Raw genomic sequence first — 23,616 nt, forward strand, 5'->3', positions numbered from 1 at the left:
AAATATACATTTTTTTTTATATATAAAAGAAGAATTTCAAGTCTGTAAATTTTTATATAATATAATTTGCATTAATTTTTTTAAGAACATTTCGAGGCATATATTAATATACAGTAGAATGCAGTTATAACGAGTCCGCTTACAGAGTCCGTACAGTTATTGTGTCGGAAATTCTAGTCTCCAGACGAACTTATAAAAGCAAATTTATACGGTCTGTTGAGCGTCGTTATAAACGGATTCTACTGTATATATTTATATATGTATCTATTTTTTGAGCCTTTTACTTATAATTGTTTGTTTGTTGATTGTAAAGAGTCAAGTTTTGGTTATTCTAATGCTTAAAGCAACTGTTGCAATAAATTTTCAAAGCGAATCCTGACTAATAATGCATCTCCCTCGTAAAGCTAATCTCGAATAGGAAAGCTAGGGCACGTTTTCTTAGCTGCCTCGCAATTTATCAAGGTAACACTCACCTGAGCAGATAGTGGTCATCCTGCAGCCGTCCGCTGGCCTTGCCATGTGGGTGTATGAAGTACGTGTGCTGGCCATCGAAGACAACGCCGTTGAGGCCGCCGTGGCAGGTGGAGAGGGCCACGCTCGAGTCCGGCTGGCCACGTATGTGTCCCTGCGTAAGCACAGAACGTGGTTAAATAAGAAAAACAGAAAGATCCAAAAAAGAGCCAAACTGCCGTAAAAGCAACTGTGCAGCGCCTGCTCACCTGATAATGACATAAATCAACGTCAGTCTTGGTAAAATTGCGCACCACGTAGCCGGCGGCGCCGTCCTCCCGATTGCTGGCGTTCTGGTACCGCAGGAAGTGGGCGTCGGGCAGTAGGCGATCGTTGCGCTGCAGTTCGATTTGGATGCGTTGTCCTTGATGCGTGTACTTCAGCGTTAACTGCGGCGCGTGCAGTCCGTCCTGGAACGCAGAAAGCAGATAGCAGCGGATTAAAGCATTAAACAGATTTCCATATTTCAACGGCCTGCTCCACATTTAATGTAATCCTCGCACGCCAAGTTAAGCCTGGACACACACGCCACACAGTCCAAATTGCACCCACGCAAACAATTTCTAGGTGCGAACGTGTCAAATTTTGCCTCCCATGGCGCGCGCCAGCCGCGCGTGGAAACTAATTAAAAAGGGTTTTGTTGGCCGGTTCCCGTTTTTGCCATTTTCCCATTTTTTTTTCTTGCCCTGCTCTTTGTTTTTATTATTTCTGGCACGCCCAGCGGCCCACCCAGAGGCCCACGCAGCCAACGGCTCGCAGTGGCATGTCAAATTGTTCGCTCTACAATTTTTGCTTCATTTTGTTGGCCGTTCGACTAACTTTTATTCACTTAGGCGGCCAGCCCCGCTTTTTTGTCATTTTATCAGGCCGGGCTAATTACAAGCGGCCTGCAATGAGCCAAGTTCATGTCAACGGCCACTCAATGGTTATGACATTTCAAACGGCCGCTCAAATTGCTTAATTAAAAAACTCCAAACTGAGTTACGCTAACTTGCCTTAAACTGTCCATCAGTTCCAGAGCAGAGACACGCTTTAGTTGTAATTCTATTTAAACCTTCTTGTTTTGCTTCTCATTACTCTAACATTTGCTTCTTGCTTTCTTCTCAACTTGAACTCATTGCTTTACTTATTATTTCGCTTTTCCTGTGATATTGCTCCTAGCTGGCTTCCTTACTAATAACTTGTTTCGCTTTCTTATGTTTACAGAATTTGATTATCAAGCTTCTTCCTGCTTTACTTTGCTTTGCTTTACTTTTTGTTCCGAACATGAATCATCAATTTAATTCTTACTCTGTTGCTTATTCGTTTTATTTTGTTTTTTGTTTTCATTTAAGAAAAGCAAGAGCCACTTTATAATTTGCTTCTCACTTTGCTTCTCTCTTACTTAAATTCTCAATTTGTTATTCCTTGCCTCATTGCTTGACTTGCTTCTCAATTTACTTCTCACTTTCCTTGTTATTCACTCACTTTGTCCCTTACTTCGTTTCTTAATTTACTTCTCAGTTCTTCTCACTTTGATTCTCGTCTTGATCCTTACTTGTTGTATTTCTTATGTTTGCTTCCTCTTGGTTCTCACTTTCTTTTCATACTTATTTCCCAAATTAACTCTCTCTCTCTATCTCTCTCTGTTTGTTTTTACTCTCACTTCATTTACTTCCCTTGCTCCTCCCAATGGGATTTTCACGTTTCCATGAATTTGTTTCTCACTCAGCTTTATTCACTTTGTTTAGCTATTTATTGTTCAGTTTAGTCTTTTATTTTTTACATCCCATTTTATCATTCTATCTATAATATTTCTCTATTTGACTCTTAATTATTACGTTAATTTCTAAAGTCTTTCGCGAGCTTTTAATCATTTTATCTATGCTTTTTAGCCTGCTTTTCTCTCTGGCTTTTCAGTAGGATCTCACCAGAAGAGATAATTCCTTTTTTTTTCACTCTGCTTTGTGAGTTGACCCAGATGCGGCCTCAGCTGGCGTTCATAATTATAATTTCCAGCTAGCAAGGAGTCCCACACTTACCGATGCATCCAGAGTGCTCTGCAGGGCGCGCTTAGTGCGTCCATGATGCACTTGGGGGCGTATCACAGTGTGAGTTGAAAACTCATTAAGGGCAGGAAAATAGTCACCAATGTGTGCTGGAAACAGAAAGAAAAGGTAAGTATAAGTATGCCAAAATGATTACCAGTCAAACAGTTGTAATTAGACCAAAAACACATTGTTCAACATTGCTGTGTATTATATCTGAGCTTGTATATCTGGTCTATCCAAGGGGGCACACCCAGTTAGCTACAACTACAACAACGACAATGACAATGACAACGACAATGACAAATCCGCTGTGAGTGAAACACTCTGGCCCTGACTGAAAGGTGTCTCAAATGGGCTTAAGTTCCAAACTCAAAACGCTGACAACTTGAGCCCATAATTAAAAGCAAAGAAAAAGCGAAATGCCAACACAGTCACATAATCATTTAACGTGTGTTTACATAGATGGACAGATGCCCGATAAGATGCAACAATGTACAAAGCACATGCATAAGTATCTGATAGATATTCATAAGTTTCTGTATCCGATGGATATTCCTAAGTATCATCGAGCAGCAGCAACAGCAGCCGCAGTAGCAGCTTGACAAGCATCTCGCTTACTGTCAGATGACTGAAGTGTGATATATGGCCGTGAGTAGCGCTAAAATTAGCAAGTTCATAAATTAAGTATGTGCGATACAGAATTAGGTCTACACAGAATAAGTATATATACATTTATCTATATATGTATGTATATATAAAGAACTGTTGTCGAGGCCTTGCTGTAATGTGAAAATGTCTAATTAATGCAGACCAGCAGGCAACGGTGTTGTCAGACATGCAGCAGCTTTAGCTTTTGTGTCTTGCGGATACATTTAAAGACATTTCGCACATGCGAGGGCTCACTTACACACACACGCACACACTGGCACAGCCACAGATGAGCGGTACAAGTGGCCTCTCACATGGCAGTAAAATGAAAACAAAAAATAAAACAATAAGAGTCGACATTTGGGGAGCCCAAAAAAGAAAATTTCTTTCAATTTTAGCCACTGCTGCTAAGTCCAGACCTCTGAGGAGAGCAAGCCAAAATGTCGCAGCATCACCAGCATCAGCATCAACGGTTTCTCCACATGCACAAAAGCCAGAGACGCTTACCAAATGTCACACGCGTTAGGGCTTTTTGTCTTGCACGATGCCCCCAAAAATATATTTAAAAACATCATATTTAATACCCTCTCGAAATGGCATTATTATTGACATCATAAACTATTGAATGGATTGACACTTTCTCATAAAATAGATTTATTCTTGGCAAAAGAGAAGTTGGATCAAAAATAGTTTCCTCTTTTATCTATTAATTATAAGAATTAATTAGTTTCGCTCGGATTGGCTTACTAATTATTAAATTCCCTTAGAAGAAGTACACATAGATATAGATAGAAGAATTACACATATATCAATTCCAGCATATTTTATAAAATGACTTGGTAAAGTGTATTTAAACTTCGATCTGACGCTAATAATCGGTGTTACTTGTTCGTGCTCGTGTTCTTGTTCTTGTTTTAAATATATTTTTATAACACGGAACGTTTAACGCACAATGCACGAAGAACTCGCAAATTGAATTCTTTTTGCTTATAAGCAGAAATTCGCATCTTTTGTGCGGCATTTCTTGTTTGCTGTTGGCCTTGTCAGTGCAGGACGCCATTGGAGATGCCAGCATTAAGAACTGTTAAGCATGATGAACGGTACTCAAAAGAAAGGCTAATCAATTTTACATAATTCAAGTCTTATAAGTATAAGTATAAGTATAAATATAAGTATAAATATAATGAGTATAGGTAAACACTTCGAATCGAGGTTTGTTCTAAGAGTGAAAGGTAATCGAGCAGGAAATTAGATTATAAATTGTTCACATCTGTTGTTAAACACCCTCGCCATATCTCACATGCTCGATTGTATTTATAATGAATGTGTCTCTCAGGAATTCGATATATTTGCAAATTCCGCCAATAAATATTGTATGTATATATATTGAAAAGTTGTTTAGAAATTCACCATTTGGCACGAGCATTTGTTTGGTTTGGGCGTAATTCGATTCAAAATATAAGAAATGTATTTCTAAGAATGAAAATCATATTGAAACATATGCATTGCATGTACAGCCATATGCCAGAAGTTGTGGATGTGTAATTAATCGGCAACGACTAATCAATGCTTTAAGAGCAGCGCTAATGACTTGCAGACGAAATGCAGCAATGCCCCTTGGGATATCCCAAGAAATATAGTAAATCATGAGAGCAAGAAGAAATGTAGTCAAACTCTTGAGAAGCTAATTAGTCCAAACAAAAAATCCAATGATTGATAGGTTTGACGACTAATGGGAGCGATTTATTCATAAAATTTGTCGATGAGCAACAGATAGTTCGAGCAGTCTAATTAGTTATGGGGTTTCTCTCATTGCCAACAACTTTGGAAATATTAACTAAAGTCTGTTGCTCAAGTGTTGCGGCTTATGGTATCTCAAAAATAGCTTCAAAATGCGTTATCAATTTTGATAAGCGACGATTGATAAGCAGTGCTCAGGCATGCAAACATTTGCAGTCATAAAACCCAAATAGATAGAAATGCCGTTATGCATACTATATATATATACACACATAAGATATCAGTCGGCATATTTAACTAGGGTTAACAATATGGGGAATGCGAAATGTGTAGTCGTAAATGCAGCAGAAGAGTTAAGAGCAAGCGGCGCCAGGAGGCGTTACAAGGACCTTTTGTAGTGGAAAATCATTAAAACTAGAACACAACAAACACACACACACACACACAAGCACACTCATAGACGCAAACAGTTGGAAATTATCACATGCTGCGCTGCGAGCTGAGCTCGGGGCATGAACATATGTTGCAACAGGGTCACAGACAGAGACAGACTAAAAGAGAGAGAGGGAGAGAGTGAGGAAACTGTCTATGGGTCTAGGACGAGGCGTTGTCTAGGCGCGCGTCCATCAACGACGCCGGTCATGTACATGAAATTGAAGGTCTAAATATAAAAATCCAAATGAGTTAAGGCAGGCGAAAATAAACCCTAGACGCGCTTTTTGACGTTTTGACGAACTCATGTCGTCGCGCACTTTGATGTCAATGATGTTGCCGACAGATCATGATGATGATGATGAGATGCCCAGGATGATGAAGCAGGATTATTGGTATGCAGCAGGATGGTTTGCGTCAACAGCTCAGCAGCGTTGACTTTATTTGTTTGCCTCTCTGACTTTTACTATCGCTCATAGCCGCCAGATCAACGGGTGAATCTCAATTGATTTCACATGCAAATCCCCAGCAGCCATCACTTGCCGACCCGCTTGAGTCTAGGCTAGGAATAGAGTATAGTTGCTCGATCCGAATTCGTCTCTCTCTCCCCCATCGCTCGTATAACAATCAACTGCGACAAATAAAATTTATATTTATAACTCGCGATGACATAAAAAATGAATCGACATTAAAAAAAATACGATGCGATACTTGAGCTGGTGACAAAATTGAGAATGTGATGGCTGAGCCAATCGACAAACTGTGACCATATACAAGTATGTATATATAAATATATATTCCCTAGCTGTATTCCGAATGGTTACGAAAGGCCAATTAAAATGGCACTCGATACAAGACTTTCAATTTGAATATATTCCATTCGAATGATGAAAAATGTGAACGCTTCAAGTGGCGACGACGAGGAGGAGCCGAAGTGGGATAGGGTAGCGCAAAGCATTTGTTAATCATGGGCAAAGGCATTCAATATTAATGCCCAAATGTTGGAGAAATTATGATATGCCAGCGAAAAAATGTTAAACTCAATTAGAAATGCTCCATTTGGGGTAAGTTGCCGCCTGCAGAGCTCCATAAAATTTGTAACACTTCACGGCAGAGTTTCACGCGGGACCGTGCCGCGGCAGTGCATCAAAATATTAATAGAATCCTCGAAAGCAGGGCATAAATATTACACAAAAAGCTGCCAAGCTCCATAAACAGATTAGTGGGCATAGCGCCCAGGGGCGGGGCACTGGATGGAGAAGTTGCAGTTGCATTTGTCGAGTGGAAAAGCAGAAAAGTAGAAAAGGGCCGCACGACTCACAGATATATTTCAAATGCATTACGAATGCATTTCGTGAACATATTCCAAAAACAAATTTATATATATACATATATATATATATATATATGTATATATATGTGTGCCTAATTGATAAACAAGACGAAGACGAAGTTGAATTTCAAAGACGAAAGAAATAGGAAAGTCTTGAGGCAGACAACATTTCCCATATACCAGAATGTACTCCTCTGTGTACACATTTTGCTCGGAACTCAGTTTGAAGTTTTCCAACTTTGTGCCTGCGCATAATTGAATAATCAAGAAACATTTTCAATTGTTTTGGTAGAGGGCAACGCTAAGCGTTTTACCGAAACCCAAAAGCCAGCGAAACGCAACGCAATAAAAATTAAAAACAAACCCCCAAGACAACAAGGAAAGCAGCGAATTAATGCCACGCACACACACACACTTGCATATGCTCGTAGATATATACACATATATATATATATATGTATACGCTTTATAGCCTATCACATCTGAGCATCGTACATCACAATTCAATTAAACTGTTTGCACTTGCCTGAGCGGGGAATCTGGGTAAGAATTTTTAATCCAATCACCAACATAAATAAACAATTTATGGAAATAAATATTTATGGATATGAGATGGTTCATAAAGTATTTAATTTAAATTCTGCTAATCGAAAAGTTGGTTAGTCATGAGCAGGATTCAGATAGGTGAACTTTTGAAATAATAGCCGAAAGAGATGTAGGACCCAACTATATTTTACTAGACTACAATATAATCTAGTAGACCATACTACTGTACTAAATCAGTGTACCGAATCAGTGCCAAAATATTGAAGTTGCACCTATGTTAAAGAAATGCTACTTTAGAGAGATAACCGAAACTCCGCTGGGAGCAGTGAAAACTAAGAAGATAATAAATGTCTAAGTCAATGTTACTCAACTTCTTTTAAATACTTTTAAAATTGTCAACTAATAGTGGCAGGAGCAGAGCAGTAGAGAAAACCCGATAAAGAGGAACAGAGAAAACAAGAGAGGAGGGAGAGGAAGAAACAAAAGAGGTATGCACGGACTACTTTTCTAAAATCTACAGACGTTCCTGTATAACTTGATGACAAAATCATTCAAAAGCAAGTAACAGAACAAAGGTGTAGAATTTTCCTATTGATCGAAAACTTTTAGTTTTACCCAATTTTTTTACATGCGGCCCACACTTGAAGTTCAAGTTTCAAGGACGCCTCGTGTTCAGCTTTCTACAGCAAACTAAAGCACAAACTTTATAAGATATTTAAGCATGAGTTAATAACATTGATATTCGCTTATCTTTGATGCGAATAAATAGATAAATCAACTCATATAAAGACCCATTAAAAATGAAGCTTAAAAGCGTCTCCAGATCACTGAATCACTGAGTCTCTTATGTTAGATCGTGTTGGGTGCTTATCTGCTCAACGCTAACAAATTGGTCGACAGTAGCACAAATTGCCTTTCACCTGCATTTTCACCTGGCATTGATTCAGCCAAGCCAATTCATGCAACATTCAGTTGCAGCACAATTGCAAGAAGCCACGCAATGTTGCAACTGTCAGCTACTGCTACTGCTGCCTCCCACCTCGCACCCTCATACACGCATACACTCACACACTCACACTGTTAACAATAACTGCAAAACAACATCTTGAATTTGGGTTAAACGCAAGCCGTAAGCGGCACAGATATCATCGCCAAGCTGCATCTCCTTCATCCTCTTCAGCTCGTGGTGTTAGCGGTCGCATGATTTTCACGTTTCTCTTGAGCTCAATTCGATGATTCCGTTAATCAAGGAGTACAGGTGAAAATGCAATTAAAAGTCACAGACATAGATGGCATGGGTTCTGTTTGCCTTTAGGCTGCATGGACAAGATTGTTACAACTGCTTGACTTGGCTTGGCTGGCCTGATTGATATTGATGGAGAGACTGTCAAAGTTCAGTCTCGTAAAGGGCTGCACCACTATTGCTGTGGGACACGATGGGGTGCTGTCTGAATTATTTATAAGCTGGCAGACGGCTTGCTTGTATAAATAACAGCAGACACGCTGCAGTCTGAACGGCAACAACAACAGCAAGAGCAGCGGAGAGCCAAGAACACGACATCCAGTAAAAAGAATCAGAAATCAAATTGTAACTCGAGAGCGCAGAGCCCGCAGGCCATGAAAGGACGTCACGTCTCACGATTTGTTGGGACTGTGGCAGTGGCAGCGGCCTGCACCACCACCACCACCGCCACTACCATCAGCTTGAGGCCTCAGCCACAAAAGCCGCTTTGTTTGAATGGCGTGAAAAGCACTTGAGCCGTTACGCTGAAACAATTGTGGGCTTTTCGAAGGCGTTCAAATTTCCGGCATTAAGCTGAAATGCACTCAACCCATCTTAAACATCTCTCACTCTCGTTCTGTGTCTGTCGACTGCAGGCAGCTCCACCTGTACGAAGGCATCTGAGCAGGAGATCTTAAAAGTGCTTCGTCTGCCATCTATTGACTTTCAATTTTCAGCTCAACTCCAGATTACAATCAAAGGCACAACAAAAGGTCAGCGCGTGTGGTCTAATTCTCAGGCACAATGGGGCGCTCGGTTAGGGTTAGGGCAGGTCTGGTTAGGGCGGGGCAGTTGTCCAGCTTCGTTAGACAACCTCATTAGCAGACTATATTAATGTCTCATAACAAATTGTGGGATCGATGGGCGCGGCCTTCTATAATAATTCTTATTGCCTTGGCAGACAGTTTCTCTTAGCACAAGTGCCCAGAAAACATGACGTTGCATCGTGCAAAATGTTGCAAGTTCTTTTCTGTTTTTATTTTGAAATGAGGCATTGAACGGAACAGGCGCAGTGCTTTGTGTGCAAGTGTCAGGCCAAATGGGGGGCTGCAGTACACTGAGAGAAAAGTATAGGGAGTATGGCAGAGTGGTCTATTGGTGAGAAGAAAGAAAGAAAGGCAGTTGTGAAAGGAGAAAATAGTTATGATGTCAAGCTCTGTAAGAAGTGTATAAAATATATTTATCTAAAGGCTCTAATATTAAGTGAATCTAATATGATATTTATCTCAAGATGCTATATATTAATATTTTGAACAGCAATTATTTTAAATTTTAAAACAAAGATTTGATTAGTTCATTAAAATGTTGACTTTAAATTATAAGTTCTGAGATTGATAAAAGTGAAACATCAAATCTAAGGTCTTATTTTAAGAATTTAAATTCCGTCTACCTATTTGATAAATCTAAGACTATTTTAATGATTTTCTTTAAAATTATTTAATATTAAGCAATGTTTAAAAATGCAAACTTAAATAATAGAGTCGAATAATCTCGGTTCAAAAAAAATTTTTTTTTCAATTTTTTTTTTTTAGTGTGTGCACTCCCACTTTCCTTTTGGCACTCCGCTGGCTTTGTTTATTTGTGGGGCAAAAGCAATGGGCCAGACGAAGGGCCTTTTGCATTTGCTTTCAATTAGAGGCGGCTAAAAATAGAGCCAGGTCCATGTCGGCTGCAACTGCAACATTACTTTTGCTGCACTCAACGAGTTTCCTTTTGTTGCCTCAGCTTGCTCCACCACTTGGGGCAAATTAATTGCCTCGAGGAGTCGATTGCTTGTTGCCCGTGTTGCCTTTGGCAGGCTGAGCATAAATTATGCTCATCTCTCGTCGTTTTTTAGTGTATTTGGTGAATGCAACAATTTGTATAAATCAATAGGCGTAGTTGTTGACGGGCGCCAAAGCGTTGGCTCCCACCCTCTCTTTTACCATTATAGACGGCAGGGCCGGCAGACGCTTGACATGGAAATAAATCGTGTGCAGCCTAAGCTGAAGCCATGACCTTATTTCTATGTACGCCACTGTGCCGACGTCACTGTCTGAAAAAAGGGGGCCTTCCGAGCTGCTGCATATTTAATTTCAAATTTATTGAAATTTGGTTATAAATAAGAGATTGGGTATTAGGAAAATGGGTTGGTAAACGGATTAGATAAATGTCTGGCTAGTATATATGTATGTTTACACAGAGATATTGGGTTGATTAGTTAAATAACAGAGTTGAAATTGTTATTTCAAGTGAATTATTAACTACTCTCGGTCAGAGTTGCTAGATTATTCTCCGAGTGTAGACTTCAACATGCACAAAACGGAGAATTAATTCCACAAAGGTAAATTCAGTGCATCCCTTAGTGATCCCTTTTACATTTCTCACATATGAAATACTTTTCGATTTTCTGTCTATTTTAGCTGTGCTTCACTGCATCACAAAGCCAACTTCCTGTTGCCTGTAATTGCATACCTGCAAAGCCTCATTATTCCCGGCTCGTAAACAATTGCCAATGCCCAGGTATTCAGTTGGCCTAAACAAATTGGCAGCATTCAATGGAAAAACTACAAATCATCAGAGATTATTTATGAATCGCTGCATCTGCATTATCTCTGAATGAATGCTAGATATTGGCATTGTGCAAAATCAAAAAGGCATATGGGTAGGTCGGCATGCCAGGTAAACTGTATTGCACCTGCCTCGGCCAGGGGCAGACAACAAAGCCTCAGCGGGTGGTCAGAGCAAATAAATTTACAGTTCTTTGTCTCGAGTGGAGCGCAACGGGCGGATGGTTTATCTACAGAGCCTGCGCCTAGCCCGAGCTCGGGAGCTCACGCTGAGGCACTTCACTCACAAGGACTTGCGTTAAATAGTTGGCAAGGCCGCTCTTGCACCTACTCAAGTTCTCTGACGGCAAGGTCAGCTCGTCGTGTCGGCCTTTTTAAATGCGCCCGCCATTTAGCACATTCTTAACAATGAGAATTTTGGCAAGTGTCTGTCAACTGCCGCCCACTGCGTGCACACACCTTCATCTGTGTGTGTGTGTGTGTACGTGTGCGTGTGCGTGTGTGTGTCCTGTGTGATACCAGCTGCGCGTTTGTAGTTGGCACAGGTAAAGGTAGCGAGCTAAGCCGTGAAAATTCACACCCGCTGTGGTTGGTTTTTATGAAGTGTTTGTCAAGTTGAGCCTAGGCTCTCAGGTAACGCTCACTATGGTCACTTCAAACTCGCCAACTCATTGCTGTTTGTCATTGTTGGGATTAGGGTACGGCAAGGCAATTCTAATGCTCGTTCGTAGTGTGAATCGAGTATATAAGAACTATGCGGAGCTTCATATATCAACTCCTGTATAAACAAGTCAGATACAGTCTTCCATGGCTAAAAGAGATTTCCATTATTTTACAGTTTTTGTTCTGAGCGTGTATTATACTATTGGTTATACCCGACTGAAACGTTCATGTTGAGCTGTTGCCTATAGCCAAGAAGCAAACATTGACAACGGCTTTAACCATTTGCCGTTCTGTCTGATACTCTCGCTGATACCTGTGCAATCAGCCATATATCTATTTATACATACATATATCTATTTATATGTGTGCACTTGCAGCTCTTCCTACACTAGTTGCTGTGTTTACTTTGTCGACTTGTTCTTATCTACCCTGGCTTACACAAAGCAAAGCAAATTCACCTGACATGCCACATATTGGGTTCTTTAATTGATAAGGCCAAGACTCGACTAGCATTAAAACTTGTTGATTCACTTTAATTATCGCGGCCTGGAACATAAAAAAAAGCAATTTGATATAAAAAGTGCAGACAAGCACAGCGAAGGCAATTAAAGGTGTTCACTTGTGGGCTGGCATGGCTAAAAAGGTCAACAAGTTGGAGCAACCTGGCCATAATTACATTTACACTTTTAAGGCAAAGACAAGAACGAGCGTGTGGTTTATGGACCTGTTGCAAGCCCACCTGCATTAGCTATTGTATATTGTATAAATTCTAATAAACAACACATGGAACTGATCAGCTATTATATATTTTCTAATATACTATATTGCTAACTGATCTGAGGAATCGTATTATACTATATACAGCTCGAAGATTCTGTGATTTCTTTGTCGCGTTAGCCTTTTGTTCTATAAAAATTCTTTATCTGTCTCCTTCTACCCCTCTCCCTCTTTCTCCATCTCATTTAGTCGCATTACTGATTTAAATCAGCCACGTTTTTCGCATACATAATTCATGTATTTTATGACAGCTGTTCCAGACTCTTAGTATATAGGAAATGCATTAACTGTAAACAAATTTATATGCGCCTGGCAACATATGCGTTATTATAATGCAACTGATTGACTGACTAACTGACTGACTGACAGATTGCTGAAATAAATCTTAATCGGCGTAAATTGTATTGCGGCCTGTCTCTCTCCTTCTCCCTCGCTCTCTCTCTCACAATAGACACAAGTTCCGTCTTCAGAATTAGTGCATGATTTATACAGCTGGCGCCGTAGCAAATGAAACTTGAATTGGGTTACAGACAGAGAGAGGTCGTTGTTCTATAAGTGTCGCAATGCTTACGTCATAATGCTTAATGTTTATGCATTTCATCTATAAATTTCCTGTGCAATGTGCACAACAAATTAGCAATATTACCTAAAATATATTCTTATATTTTTGTTTACTAAATAAAGTAGATAAGTTGTCCTAGAAATTAAATATCTACTGCAGATAGTAATAATATATATATATATCAAAAATGCACTACAAAGTTACTATAAAATATTATCAATAACCTTGCAGCAGAAGGTTGAAGTAATCTGAAATCTGAGTTCATGAAGTTCATGGAAGAACGAATAAGAAGCAAGAAGTTTGGGAAGAAGTGCTGGAAATTCAACGAAATATACAATCCAATTCGAAGAATGAATGGAAACAAATACATACATATATAATAAATAGGCTATGAGATTGATCGGCATATTTATAGGAATATTTCCTTTCGATCTTAAATGATTTGCATACAACTTTTGCAGATAAACCAGAAGAAACGAATTTATTCTTACATTTGTATCAACTTTTCGGGCTTGTAACAAAAATTGATGTAACACCATTAAAAGTAAAAACTTATAATACGATTCAAACATTACTATCCTATAAAAATACTAGTTTAGTTCTCAGTTCTCTCAGTGTAAACCGCAGCGTTGTCAGTTTCCTTTTGTCTTTCAGTACATACAAATCGAATTTTGTCTTCAGGCTAAATTTAACATGATGTTGCAAACATGTTGGCAGCTGTTTGCGACATGCTCGAATCGAGCCAAATTGTTTGTATGGAGTTCGTTCACTTGCAATTTATTATTATAGCATAAACATTACGCACAATGCGCGAGCTGCATGTTGCAAGTTGCATCAACATTGTTGCGTCCATTTTTGGACTTGACTGCCCGTTTCTCGGTAATGTCCGAGCTTGTGGCCCTTGTGGCATGTGTATATATACATATATGTTTATATATATGTATGTGTATATATAGTCTATAAGCAAGCTGCCAGCAATTCCAGTTGCAGTTTGTGCCAAAAATGGAAATAATGCGCATGTGGCAAGAATGCTGAATGTATCTGGACGCTACTTTACTTTGTGTCGCTTTGTATCTCTGCTCTGCTCGGCTCATTGTTGTTGGCCATAACGGCGTTTTATGTGGTCAACGATCCTTGAGAAACGCACTCGCCTCGTGGGACTTGCTTTGTTTGCGAAAGAAAGACATTAATGCATTTGCAGCGAACCAAAGCGGAAGCCCGGCCAAAGGATATATACAGAATTCTCCGTATACTCAGTATGCTCTTCACTGACTATTCACAATGTGTTTGCATGGGCGTGGCACACATATGGCCCAACTGTTGAAAGTTGGCGAGTTTCCCTATTAATAATCAATGTTTGACAGTTTCTGTTTCTGCATTTCTTTTTATACTCAATGCTCTCGCCCGCAGTTGGTCCTGCGGTCTCGTGTTCGTTCTTTGTTTGTTCTGCTGGTATAACGAATTACTTATCGCCACAGCCAATGTGGGCCACGCCCTCATTTAGCTATGCATATCTCTGACTAAAAAGTTGAAAGGATAAACTTTATTGCGTATTTCACACTGCAAACTTTGGCAACAATGTGGCAGAGAATGGAAATGGGGAATAGAATTGAGTTTGAATTCAATTGAAATTCTGAGTGGAGCACTGGAACTGCTTCTCAGCACTCATAAATTTCGCTTTGCCAACTCATTTCCAGTGCTCATTAATATGCCTCGCCGACGACTCTTGGCCATTAAATCATAGTGGTAGTTGCCTTGACCATTTTTGGTCAACTTGTCGCTTTTTGGCAAGCCTTGAAAGTATTACAGCCAAAGTCAAAGACCCCGCAGCAAGGCGTAGCTCTAGCCGCAGCTGTATCTGTATCTCTCTATCTGAGTCTCAATTCGCACAAGGCCAAACCCTTTTGGCTCCCCACTTACCCCACTCCAGCACTCAAATATTTTGCTGACACTAGTTCTGTGAGTTTAATGGGAACTGCTGCTGCTGCTGCTAGTTCGAATATTGATTTATATTTTTTTTTTTTGCAAAATAAAATACTTGGAATGTTGAAGTTTTCAAGATGCCATTGAAATGCTTGAATGCAAAAGTTACCCTAAATTTATAAAGTTTCTAAAGAATGCATATCATATTAAGTTTCTTAGATTTTGTTACATTTTACACTCGTTCAGGTCTTGAGTTGATTAGCTTTGGGCCCTGATACTTCATTAGCTCCAGGATCTCAAGGGCATTACTACTGACATTCTCTATAAAGAAATTTATTACTATTATTATTACTATATAGTTATTATTATTTACTACTATATACTATTACATACGAATGTGTCTATTAGTATCTAGATTCCTTTATACTATATATTCTATATTATATTCCTTTATAAATTCTAAGGAAATTTTATTGTTTTTTGTCTCTCTCCAATTATTGTATAGTTGGCTCTGTCACAACTCAAACTTTTATACTTGCTTATACTTTCAAAATACCTCAACCAAAAGTAAGAGTTAATCGGCCAGGCAAGGTTCTAGCAATGTAATTTTACTGGTATGCTGAGCACTTCATAACACCACATTTAGAACATAAATTAGCTGCCATAAATCAACTTTTGTTTTTATAGTTTTATATAGCTAATTTCTAGAGTATTTCTGACTAGAGCATTTCCTGGTCTTCTCCATCACGTCCATTCCTAACTGGTTTTGCTTCAACTGCAACATTTCTGACGCTCAGCTTTGGCCCAATTGGGTTAGTTGACTAGCCAGACGAAACCATATGCTAAGTTTGTGTTTACCAAACACTCCATATATGTCGGAGTATATGTCTGAATATCATGACGAGCAGCTCTTTGGCTCAAAACAAAAGCAGTTAACTAGAAACAAGCAAAAAACAAAAATTATGACGAATCTTTTTGGGCCACGAAAATATTTTTATTTTTTTTGTGTTCTATTATTTGCCCAAGAGTTTGGCAACAGAATAGAACCTCGATTATATTTTTGATAAGGACTGCTTGCTTTTATTTCCGTTGCTTGCTCAGTTATTTTGATATTTTCTTTTTGGCCCGAGCGAAAGCTGACACATTTTAGGTGCTCTAATTCGCCAACAATGGGAAAAGTTTTGCATGCACGCGAAAATATTTCCAAAAGACAGTCAGGATTAGGCACAATTATGTTAATGAATGGCCTATGGATATATGGATATAATTCGAATGACTCACGGCGTCTGCATTAAGGAGAAAACCTCATCGAGTTGCTTACCTGAAGAGAAAAGAAACGAGATTTGAAATTAGTTTCACAGATAAGTCAATAATAATTGGAAATGAAATGAAATGTAGACAGACATGGTATACAGTTAAGCTGCTTCCGAAGGGTTAGGGATTTGCTTTTGCTCTGGGTCCGGCTCAACCAATTAATAATCCATCAATGTGGGCCAAGTCTTAGTCTCTAATGCACTGTGACATTGAACTGCACTTTGGAGGGGCAATATACATTGTGGATTGAGTGCACCAAAACTTTCCCAGCTGCCAGCTGAGGCCACAACACGCTTTTCCTATAAATCATTCAAGTCGAGCTATCCAATGCCTATGCCTATGGCAGCTCGACTTGCTTGGCGAGGAGACGGCCAACAGATGGCCGAACCGACGCACTTGTCATCACTTGGCTGGCAATTAAGCACAACTAGTTTCTCGACTTACACACACACATACAGGCACACGCACACAGCTGCCAGCTTGCGGTTGTTGTTGCCATTAAACAGTGAAATCGATACATATACAGGCGGAAAAATGGTTTAGGCTTTAGCATTCTGCAACCAGAGCTGGGGCAGAGCTCGATCCTCGCCCAAGCAAAGTCAAAGCCGCAACAAGGTCGTTGTTTTTACATGTTGTGGTCGTACATGATGTAGTTGTTGTTGCTGCTGTTGTTGTTGCCTCGCAAATTTTGCCAATTAAGTTCACGAGCAACAATGTATCTTGTAGATACGCACAACACAAATTGAAAGTGCAAACAATTTTTGATTAAGGCACAAATTCTCGAAATGAAAGCAAATTTATTTTAATGATGTTTTTTTCAATTTTTTTTTTGTTTTTAATGTTATGTACCCACACACACAGACCACAAGTTATGTGTAGCAGCGTGTACGTGTAAAGCAATTGCGGTTAGTGTTGACCTTGGCTAATGTGGGCAGGCATACACTTTGCTACAAATTTCGTATGTTTATTATTCATGAACAACAAATTGTGCTTAGTTTCGCATGAGCAATAAAATTGCTTTCTAAGAACAAATATTTATAAATTAATTATATGTTTTAAATAAATAAGTAAGCGGAGTTCTTTCTATTATTCATATGAATGATCAGAATTCTTTCTATTATTCATTTAAAAGAAAATTAATTTGTCGCCTATTTGTCATCTATCTAAAGAACTTAACGTTGACACTGACTCTGCAAGAAAATATATTATAATATATATACTATCGTAGAGTTTGTCCAGCATTACCTTCTTCACCTTTTGTGTACATCCACGAATGTTTCTAGTTGCATTCAAAGAACATGGTGCAACACAGTCAATAATCAATATTTGCTGACAAATGTAATTCCAAAAGCCGCAATCAAAATGAAACAACAATAAAGTCAGTCAATAGAAACTTGTGGAGGGCAGTCTGTTAATTAATAGACCTATTGACCATTCAAAATGTGACATAATATGATTTTGCGAATTATTTGTGCTTTGATAAAAGCCAAAAGCCTTGAACAAGCAACGCAATCAATGAACTGCAATTGGCCAGCAATAAATGCTCCAAAATGCAATTTGATGCTTTCACAATTCACAATACATAATTCACACTTTTGACAGTGAGGCCGAAAATGTTTGCATTGAATGGTAAATCTGGATACAATAAATTGCAATTAATTGCCGTGATTTTTGTTATTGTTGTTGCTGTTGCTGTTGCTTGCTGCCCGTTGATAATTTGCACTTGGCTATGAATGGCTGGCCATAATTGCGGTGTCAACTCCAACATTTCCAAACGAGCGACGAAAAAGGCGACTCGTAGTCGGGTTCAGTGAACGAATTTAATTGACTTTGAGATGCGAAAGTAACGCATTTAACTGTACAGACTACTTGTACATAACTGTATATATCAATGTATATGTATATAGAGCTTAGTCTCATACATATATATAAATATTGCATGCTGTCATAACTTGGTTAATTGATAAACGCGACATTGTGGGCGACCCTCGCTAATTGCGTCGACAACAACAATAAGCTGCAAATGTTTATTACATCAACAGAAGCCATTACATCCTTCATCATGCTCATTCCCTTCTCACTTCTCACTTCGCGCTTCTCCTCCCTCTGCAGCCTCTGCAATGAGTTACCAGCAACAGGGAACACAATAAATTAAGAGCGCAGGATGCGAATGGGGCCGTGGAGCCAAGGCAAATATTTAATAACATTTTCAACGTTGCCTTGGCGATGTCTTCCTCTTGCAGGCGCTTTGGGGGCGGCCTGTGCATTTAAATGCATTGCTTATAGAAAAAACATTTCAAAGCCTAAATACCAGCCACGCCCGCCTCAATTCGAACATTTTTAGGTAGTCAACAGGCTACAACACACCTTGAATGAAGAACAGACGATTTAGTGTATTCAAAGCCAAGCTGCCATGGGGTATATATGTTACCTATATGCAATTTTATTAAATATTATATATACATAACTAATAAATTTAAAATAAATTAATAATTAATATTAACTAACGATAGATCAGAAAATGAAGAAGTAGAAAGGAGTTTTAGCAATAACCATACATTTAATAAAGCTAATGCAACATGTATATTACACAAAGCAACATATAAATAATATTAATAAATAAATGGTGCATACAATCAACTCAGAGTTTGTAAAATGTGGGTATTTCAATTGCATACGGTTATCTAAAGTCGGTTTGAATTCTCTTTGTACTGTTTACCGCCTGCTTCTTGTACTTAGTGTGTGTGTGTGTGAGTGTGTGTGTGTAATTTGAGGCACGCCTTTTGTTTGCTACTCAGCTGCATGCAACAATGCGCCAGGTCATGTCATGTCACAACATATCATGCTTCATGTGTGTAAGTAAATAAGTTGCCCCACAAGTTGTCAAGGCCACTGACAGCCCCCCTCCCCCCTCTAGCATAATTTCCAACCCGATCCTGGCACATGACATCAGCCAAAGGCACACAAATAACTTAACAAATTAAATTAAACATAATTTATGTGCTCATTTGCTAGAGGGAAACGCAATCTGCTGCTGCATCTCGTTTGACAAAACAAGGCAATACTCGTATATATTTTGGGCATTACATTACATTACTTTCGGATTCCCAGAACTGGACATGCAGAAGGATGCAGCCAGCTGCAGCCAGACGATGCCCTTAGTTCTTATCTTAAATAAGGGCCCTCATCATCGCATCAGCAGCTCTCGCTCACTCTCTCTCTCTCCCTTTCTCTCTCTCTCTTCTTAATCTATACAAATTGATGGGTTGTCCACTGATTAAGCCGGGATGCCAAGGTCGGGTCTCGCATAGCCAGTGCCAAATATATAAAACAATCAATAAATGAGATTCTACATATTTTATATGTATATTATATAGATTGATCTGCTGTATATATATATATATGTAGTTGGTAATTTTCTTATGTGGGTCAGCTTTTAGAGTCTGTGTGCAATGCGCATTTCTTGTACTCGCTAATGGCTGGCGAAAAAAGTGAAATTTAATGCACAGCAAATCGAAAAAATCAATGCGACGACTTTCTTTTTGATTACCATGAACGGACGGATGGATGGACGAAAAGACAAGTAGACAAAGTTAATAATGAAAGCGATCAAGCCATGCATGACGCGTCTTTTCGGCTGGAACAATTTGGCCATTTAACACGGCAAACATTTTCAAAGATCAGTCTTAAATATTGTAGCTGTTCCAAATGCGAGACGGAAGTGTCTTCACATTAGCTGCGTGGGCGGAGTGCTAACTATAGATGTATACATATACATATGTATGTATATCTGTAGATATTCTATATATGCTAGTTAATTGAAGCTAATTGGGTTATAACTTATAGCCTCAGGTCTTATTGTTAATGAATCGCGCATTGAGAGAAATAAAAGTACAGGCGCTTCTTCTATATATATGTATATGTATACGTATCTATATATACTGTTACTAATTGAAATTGACTTAATTTGTATGATGAAGATGCTGCTGCTGCTGCCTTGTCACCGGTTTGACCAGATCGCTGGCAAAAAAATGAAAAGTGATTCATTCATAAGCAGTTTGTGTTTCCACGAAATATTTGCTTTTTCATGCTAATTGTATAGTCAGAATATAATTTGACGTCTCTCAAGATTGAGATACAATTGGCGGCGCTTGTTTTTCTCAATCTTTGCATTGGACCAACGCAGCGACGCCCCCTGACCCAATTTGATTGAGCAATTTGCTACTTAAGTCGATTGCCACTTATTAGATTTTGTGCTGTCGCGCTCATTTGCATCTGTATGCGTATCTGTCAGATACTCCCCTTCACACTCACTGTTTCGCTCTTGTGCTCTCGCTCTCTTTCTCTCTCTCCGACTCCACTGCTCTTGCTGCTTATCAATGTTTGGCTGATTTGTCAACAGCGCGTAGCTTGCATTTATTTCAGCTACTCAGCAATCGCTAAATTGAGATACACACGCACACAACATGTATCTGTGAGATACTTAATGCCTTGTTGTTCTAGTGCGTAATTAAAGTGATTATCTCTTGAGGTAATTTATCATATTAAGCTTATTTACTGTTGAAGTAGACAGGAAGCTTGTCCCAAATAAATATACATATGCATATGTATGTGTATGTGTTATATTCGAGTACTTGTATACTGGGCTATCATCCAAGTTGTTTTACACGCAGCGGAAGTGTTGGGGCTTTCGCTTTCCAGCTGCCCTGACATAAAGTTCTTGTGCATTTCGATGCCGAGCCTTATCTAATCAATATCCAATATACATTCTTCCGAAATTGATAGATTGTACTAAATTGTCAATTGTCAAAGGTGAAGGTGTTCTTAATCGATTTTGAATTAAAAATTAACGGTTTACAAACATTTGTCTAGCGTAAATAAATGTCTAATCTAATCTGATATCAAATTAGAAAGTAAGTGCGGCACAGTTTACATAAACTTATTAAATCTCCAATAAAATAATTTATGAATCGATTAAAGTTTGTAGAGTGTAACATAGAAAGAATAGTTAACTTTTTGAGTAATTTTGTTGATATAAGGCACAAACTCTTCAATATACTTATATCTATATATATGATGTGATTTTACTGCTGACACAACAGTATTCGTCTCTGTCGTAGAATTCGGGCAAATGCCTGACCCGCAAATATTCTCAAGGAGCGTTCAGTTTACCTCCTCATGTCAAATATTTATGCAATATGTTGGCAATTGCGAGCAGCAATCAGGCGACTGTTTGTCTGCCCTGCAAACGACAAACAAATAAGCAAACAGACAAACAAAAATATTCATGTGCAATGCACAATCAGCAGAAAGGGCGAACGAGTTCGTCTTCCAATATATGAAGCATTTTGTCATTCAATTCTCTTGAGGATTTCCCTGGCCCTGCCTTGCTGACTGGCTGGATAGATAGATGGATGGCTTCTTATCGGCAGCCGTGGGCGATATGCAAACAGCTTACTGCAATTTCCGACATAGATTGCAATGCAATTAGCGATTTGGAGCAGCTTTTCGTCATGCAGAATTGGAGCGAATCAAGTGGGGCAGTGTTTGCTTTATCAGCTTGCTGCTGGAAATGGATAATTGAACATATTTATAAACAATTAAATCCAATTAGATCGTAGCGGCATTTAGTATGTAGATGGCTTGAAGCAATAAAACAATCGCACGTCAGCTGACTCACAACCGAGTTCTATAGACAGCTGACTCACCTGCCTAACAGCTCACCTGCCCATCTGCCTGTGCGATTTAAGCCCATTGTTGTTAGCTATGGAAATCGTCAAACAATGGCAATGCAAAATGCACACATTATACAGCTCAACTTATTGTTAACCTTTGAGCTGTTCGTTTTGAGCTTCTTAGAAATTGAAATTAATGAATCAGCTACGTTAATTTAGAATATCTGATTAATAATTGAACTAATCAGATTTAGTGGTAATTCATATTAAAATTTTATACAAGTTTTGTGGTTTAAAATTTAATGAAATAATTTTCTTAATATGTTTCGGTCTACACAAAAACAATAACAATTAAATATCGTTACTGTTCATAATAAAATTGTAAATAGCTTTGGTGTTTATCAACTTCCCTAGTGAGTTGGCATTTAAATTCACATCCGCTCTGTTCATATGTCTCGAGCACATAAAGTAAACTTAAGGATTGCTTTAAAGGAAAACAAAAACAAGAAAAGAATGTCTGACGTGATCGAAAATCATATACTCTTTGTATGGAAATCATGTAGCAACTCTTATTTGCTAGGCTAGCTGAACACAGCATGAATGAATGAATGAATGAATTGGCAATTGATTTTGCATAGCTAACTGGTATTTCTATAGTGACATATGAATAAGAATTTTAGTTTGTAAAATTCGCAACTTTCTCTAGATTGATTAAAGAATAAAGAGATTTTTTTCTTTAACTTGATTGTTGTGCAAATTTTTAAGAAGATAAAAAAAAACATGCCGTCGTTCGTAGTTGTATGATCCAGAAGCTGTGATGCTTATAGATAGATGTACATATATTATTGATTGGTTATTGTTGATTAAGAATATTTATACTATATACATTATGGGCTCATTGTCCAACAAGTGAACTGCTAAAACATAATTAAAACACACTGTAATGACATTAAAAGCTATTACACATATGTATGTATGTCTATTTCGGTATTTAATGCCCTACCATTACATCTTATACAACAGTTACACAAATACTTTTACTAATACGCGCTAATGAGTGTGTTCAAGAGAAACGAAACTAAGTTATTGTTTTTCATAAAGAAACGTGCCAATTTAAGAGCCGAGTGCGAACTGCGCTTAGGTAACGAAACATCCACATCTGCGTTGAGTCACAGCCCAGTGGGATATACATAGATTGGTTTCTGTGCAATACTTGATCGAGCTTAAATGAAAGCACTTAAGACATTCAAGCGTATCGAGGCAGTTGATCTAAATACTGCACCCAAACGTTTATAGGATGAGCGAGAATAAAAGAAGAAGGAAGGAAAAAAGAAATGAAAATTTTATTCAAGACAAACGCAAAACACAAAGCAAAGAGCTGAGCAGCTGAGCAGCTGAGACTTTGCCTTTGTTTTTTGTTCTCTTATTTTGTGTTTCTTCTTTTTTATATGTTTATCAATTAACGCGCCCAAACAATGGCAACGCACTCAGAGACGCCAGCGTTTGCTCTAATCTCGCCCCAGCCGGCAAACTGGGCGCAACATGCTTTGTCCGTCCGTCTGGCACTGTCCGGGCTACTTTACGGTTCGTTGGCTTGCTGCTTAAGTAGCCCAGAACTGAGCTGAGCAGGGC

At 38.7% G+C, this 23,616-nt stretch overlaps 1 protein-coding gene across 4 annotated transcripts in view; it reads right to left on the minus strand.

Annotated features, from left to right (window-relative positions):
• LOC6575239 (disintegrin and metalloproteinase domain-containing protein 12) overlaps positions 1 to 23,616 on the minus strand; it is a 38,748-nt gene that overhangs the window by 6,315 nt on the left and 8,817 nt on the right. For all 4 annotated transcript variants that reach the window (XM_044008090.1, XM_032733661.2, XM_002001217.4 and 1 more), the window contains 3 exons: positions 2,532 to 2,647; positions 720 to 920; positions 474 to 625 (listed from right to left, as the gene is read on the minus strand). In XM_044008090.1, coding sequence (XP_043864025.1) covers positions 474 to 625; positions 720 to 920; positions 2,532 to 2,647 — 469 coding nt within the window. The remainder of the gene's footprint in view (positions 1 to 473; positions 626 to 719; positions 921 to 2,531; positions 2,648 to 23,616) is intronic.

This window comes from Drosophila mojavensis, unplaced genomic scaffold (assembly GCF_018153725.1).
Source record: "Drosophila mojavensis isolate 15081-1352.22 unplaced genomic scaffold, ASM1815372v1 contig_231, whole genome shotgun sequence".
Lineage (NCBI taxonomy): Eukaryota > Metazoa > Arthropoda > Insecta > Diptera > Drosophilidae > Drosophila > Drosophila mojavensis.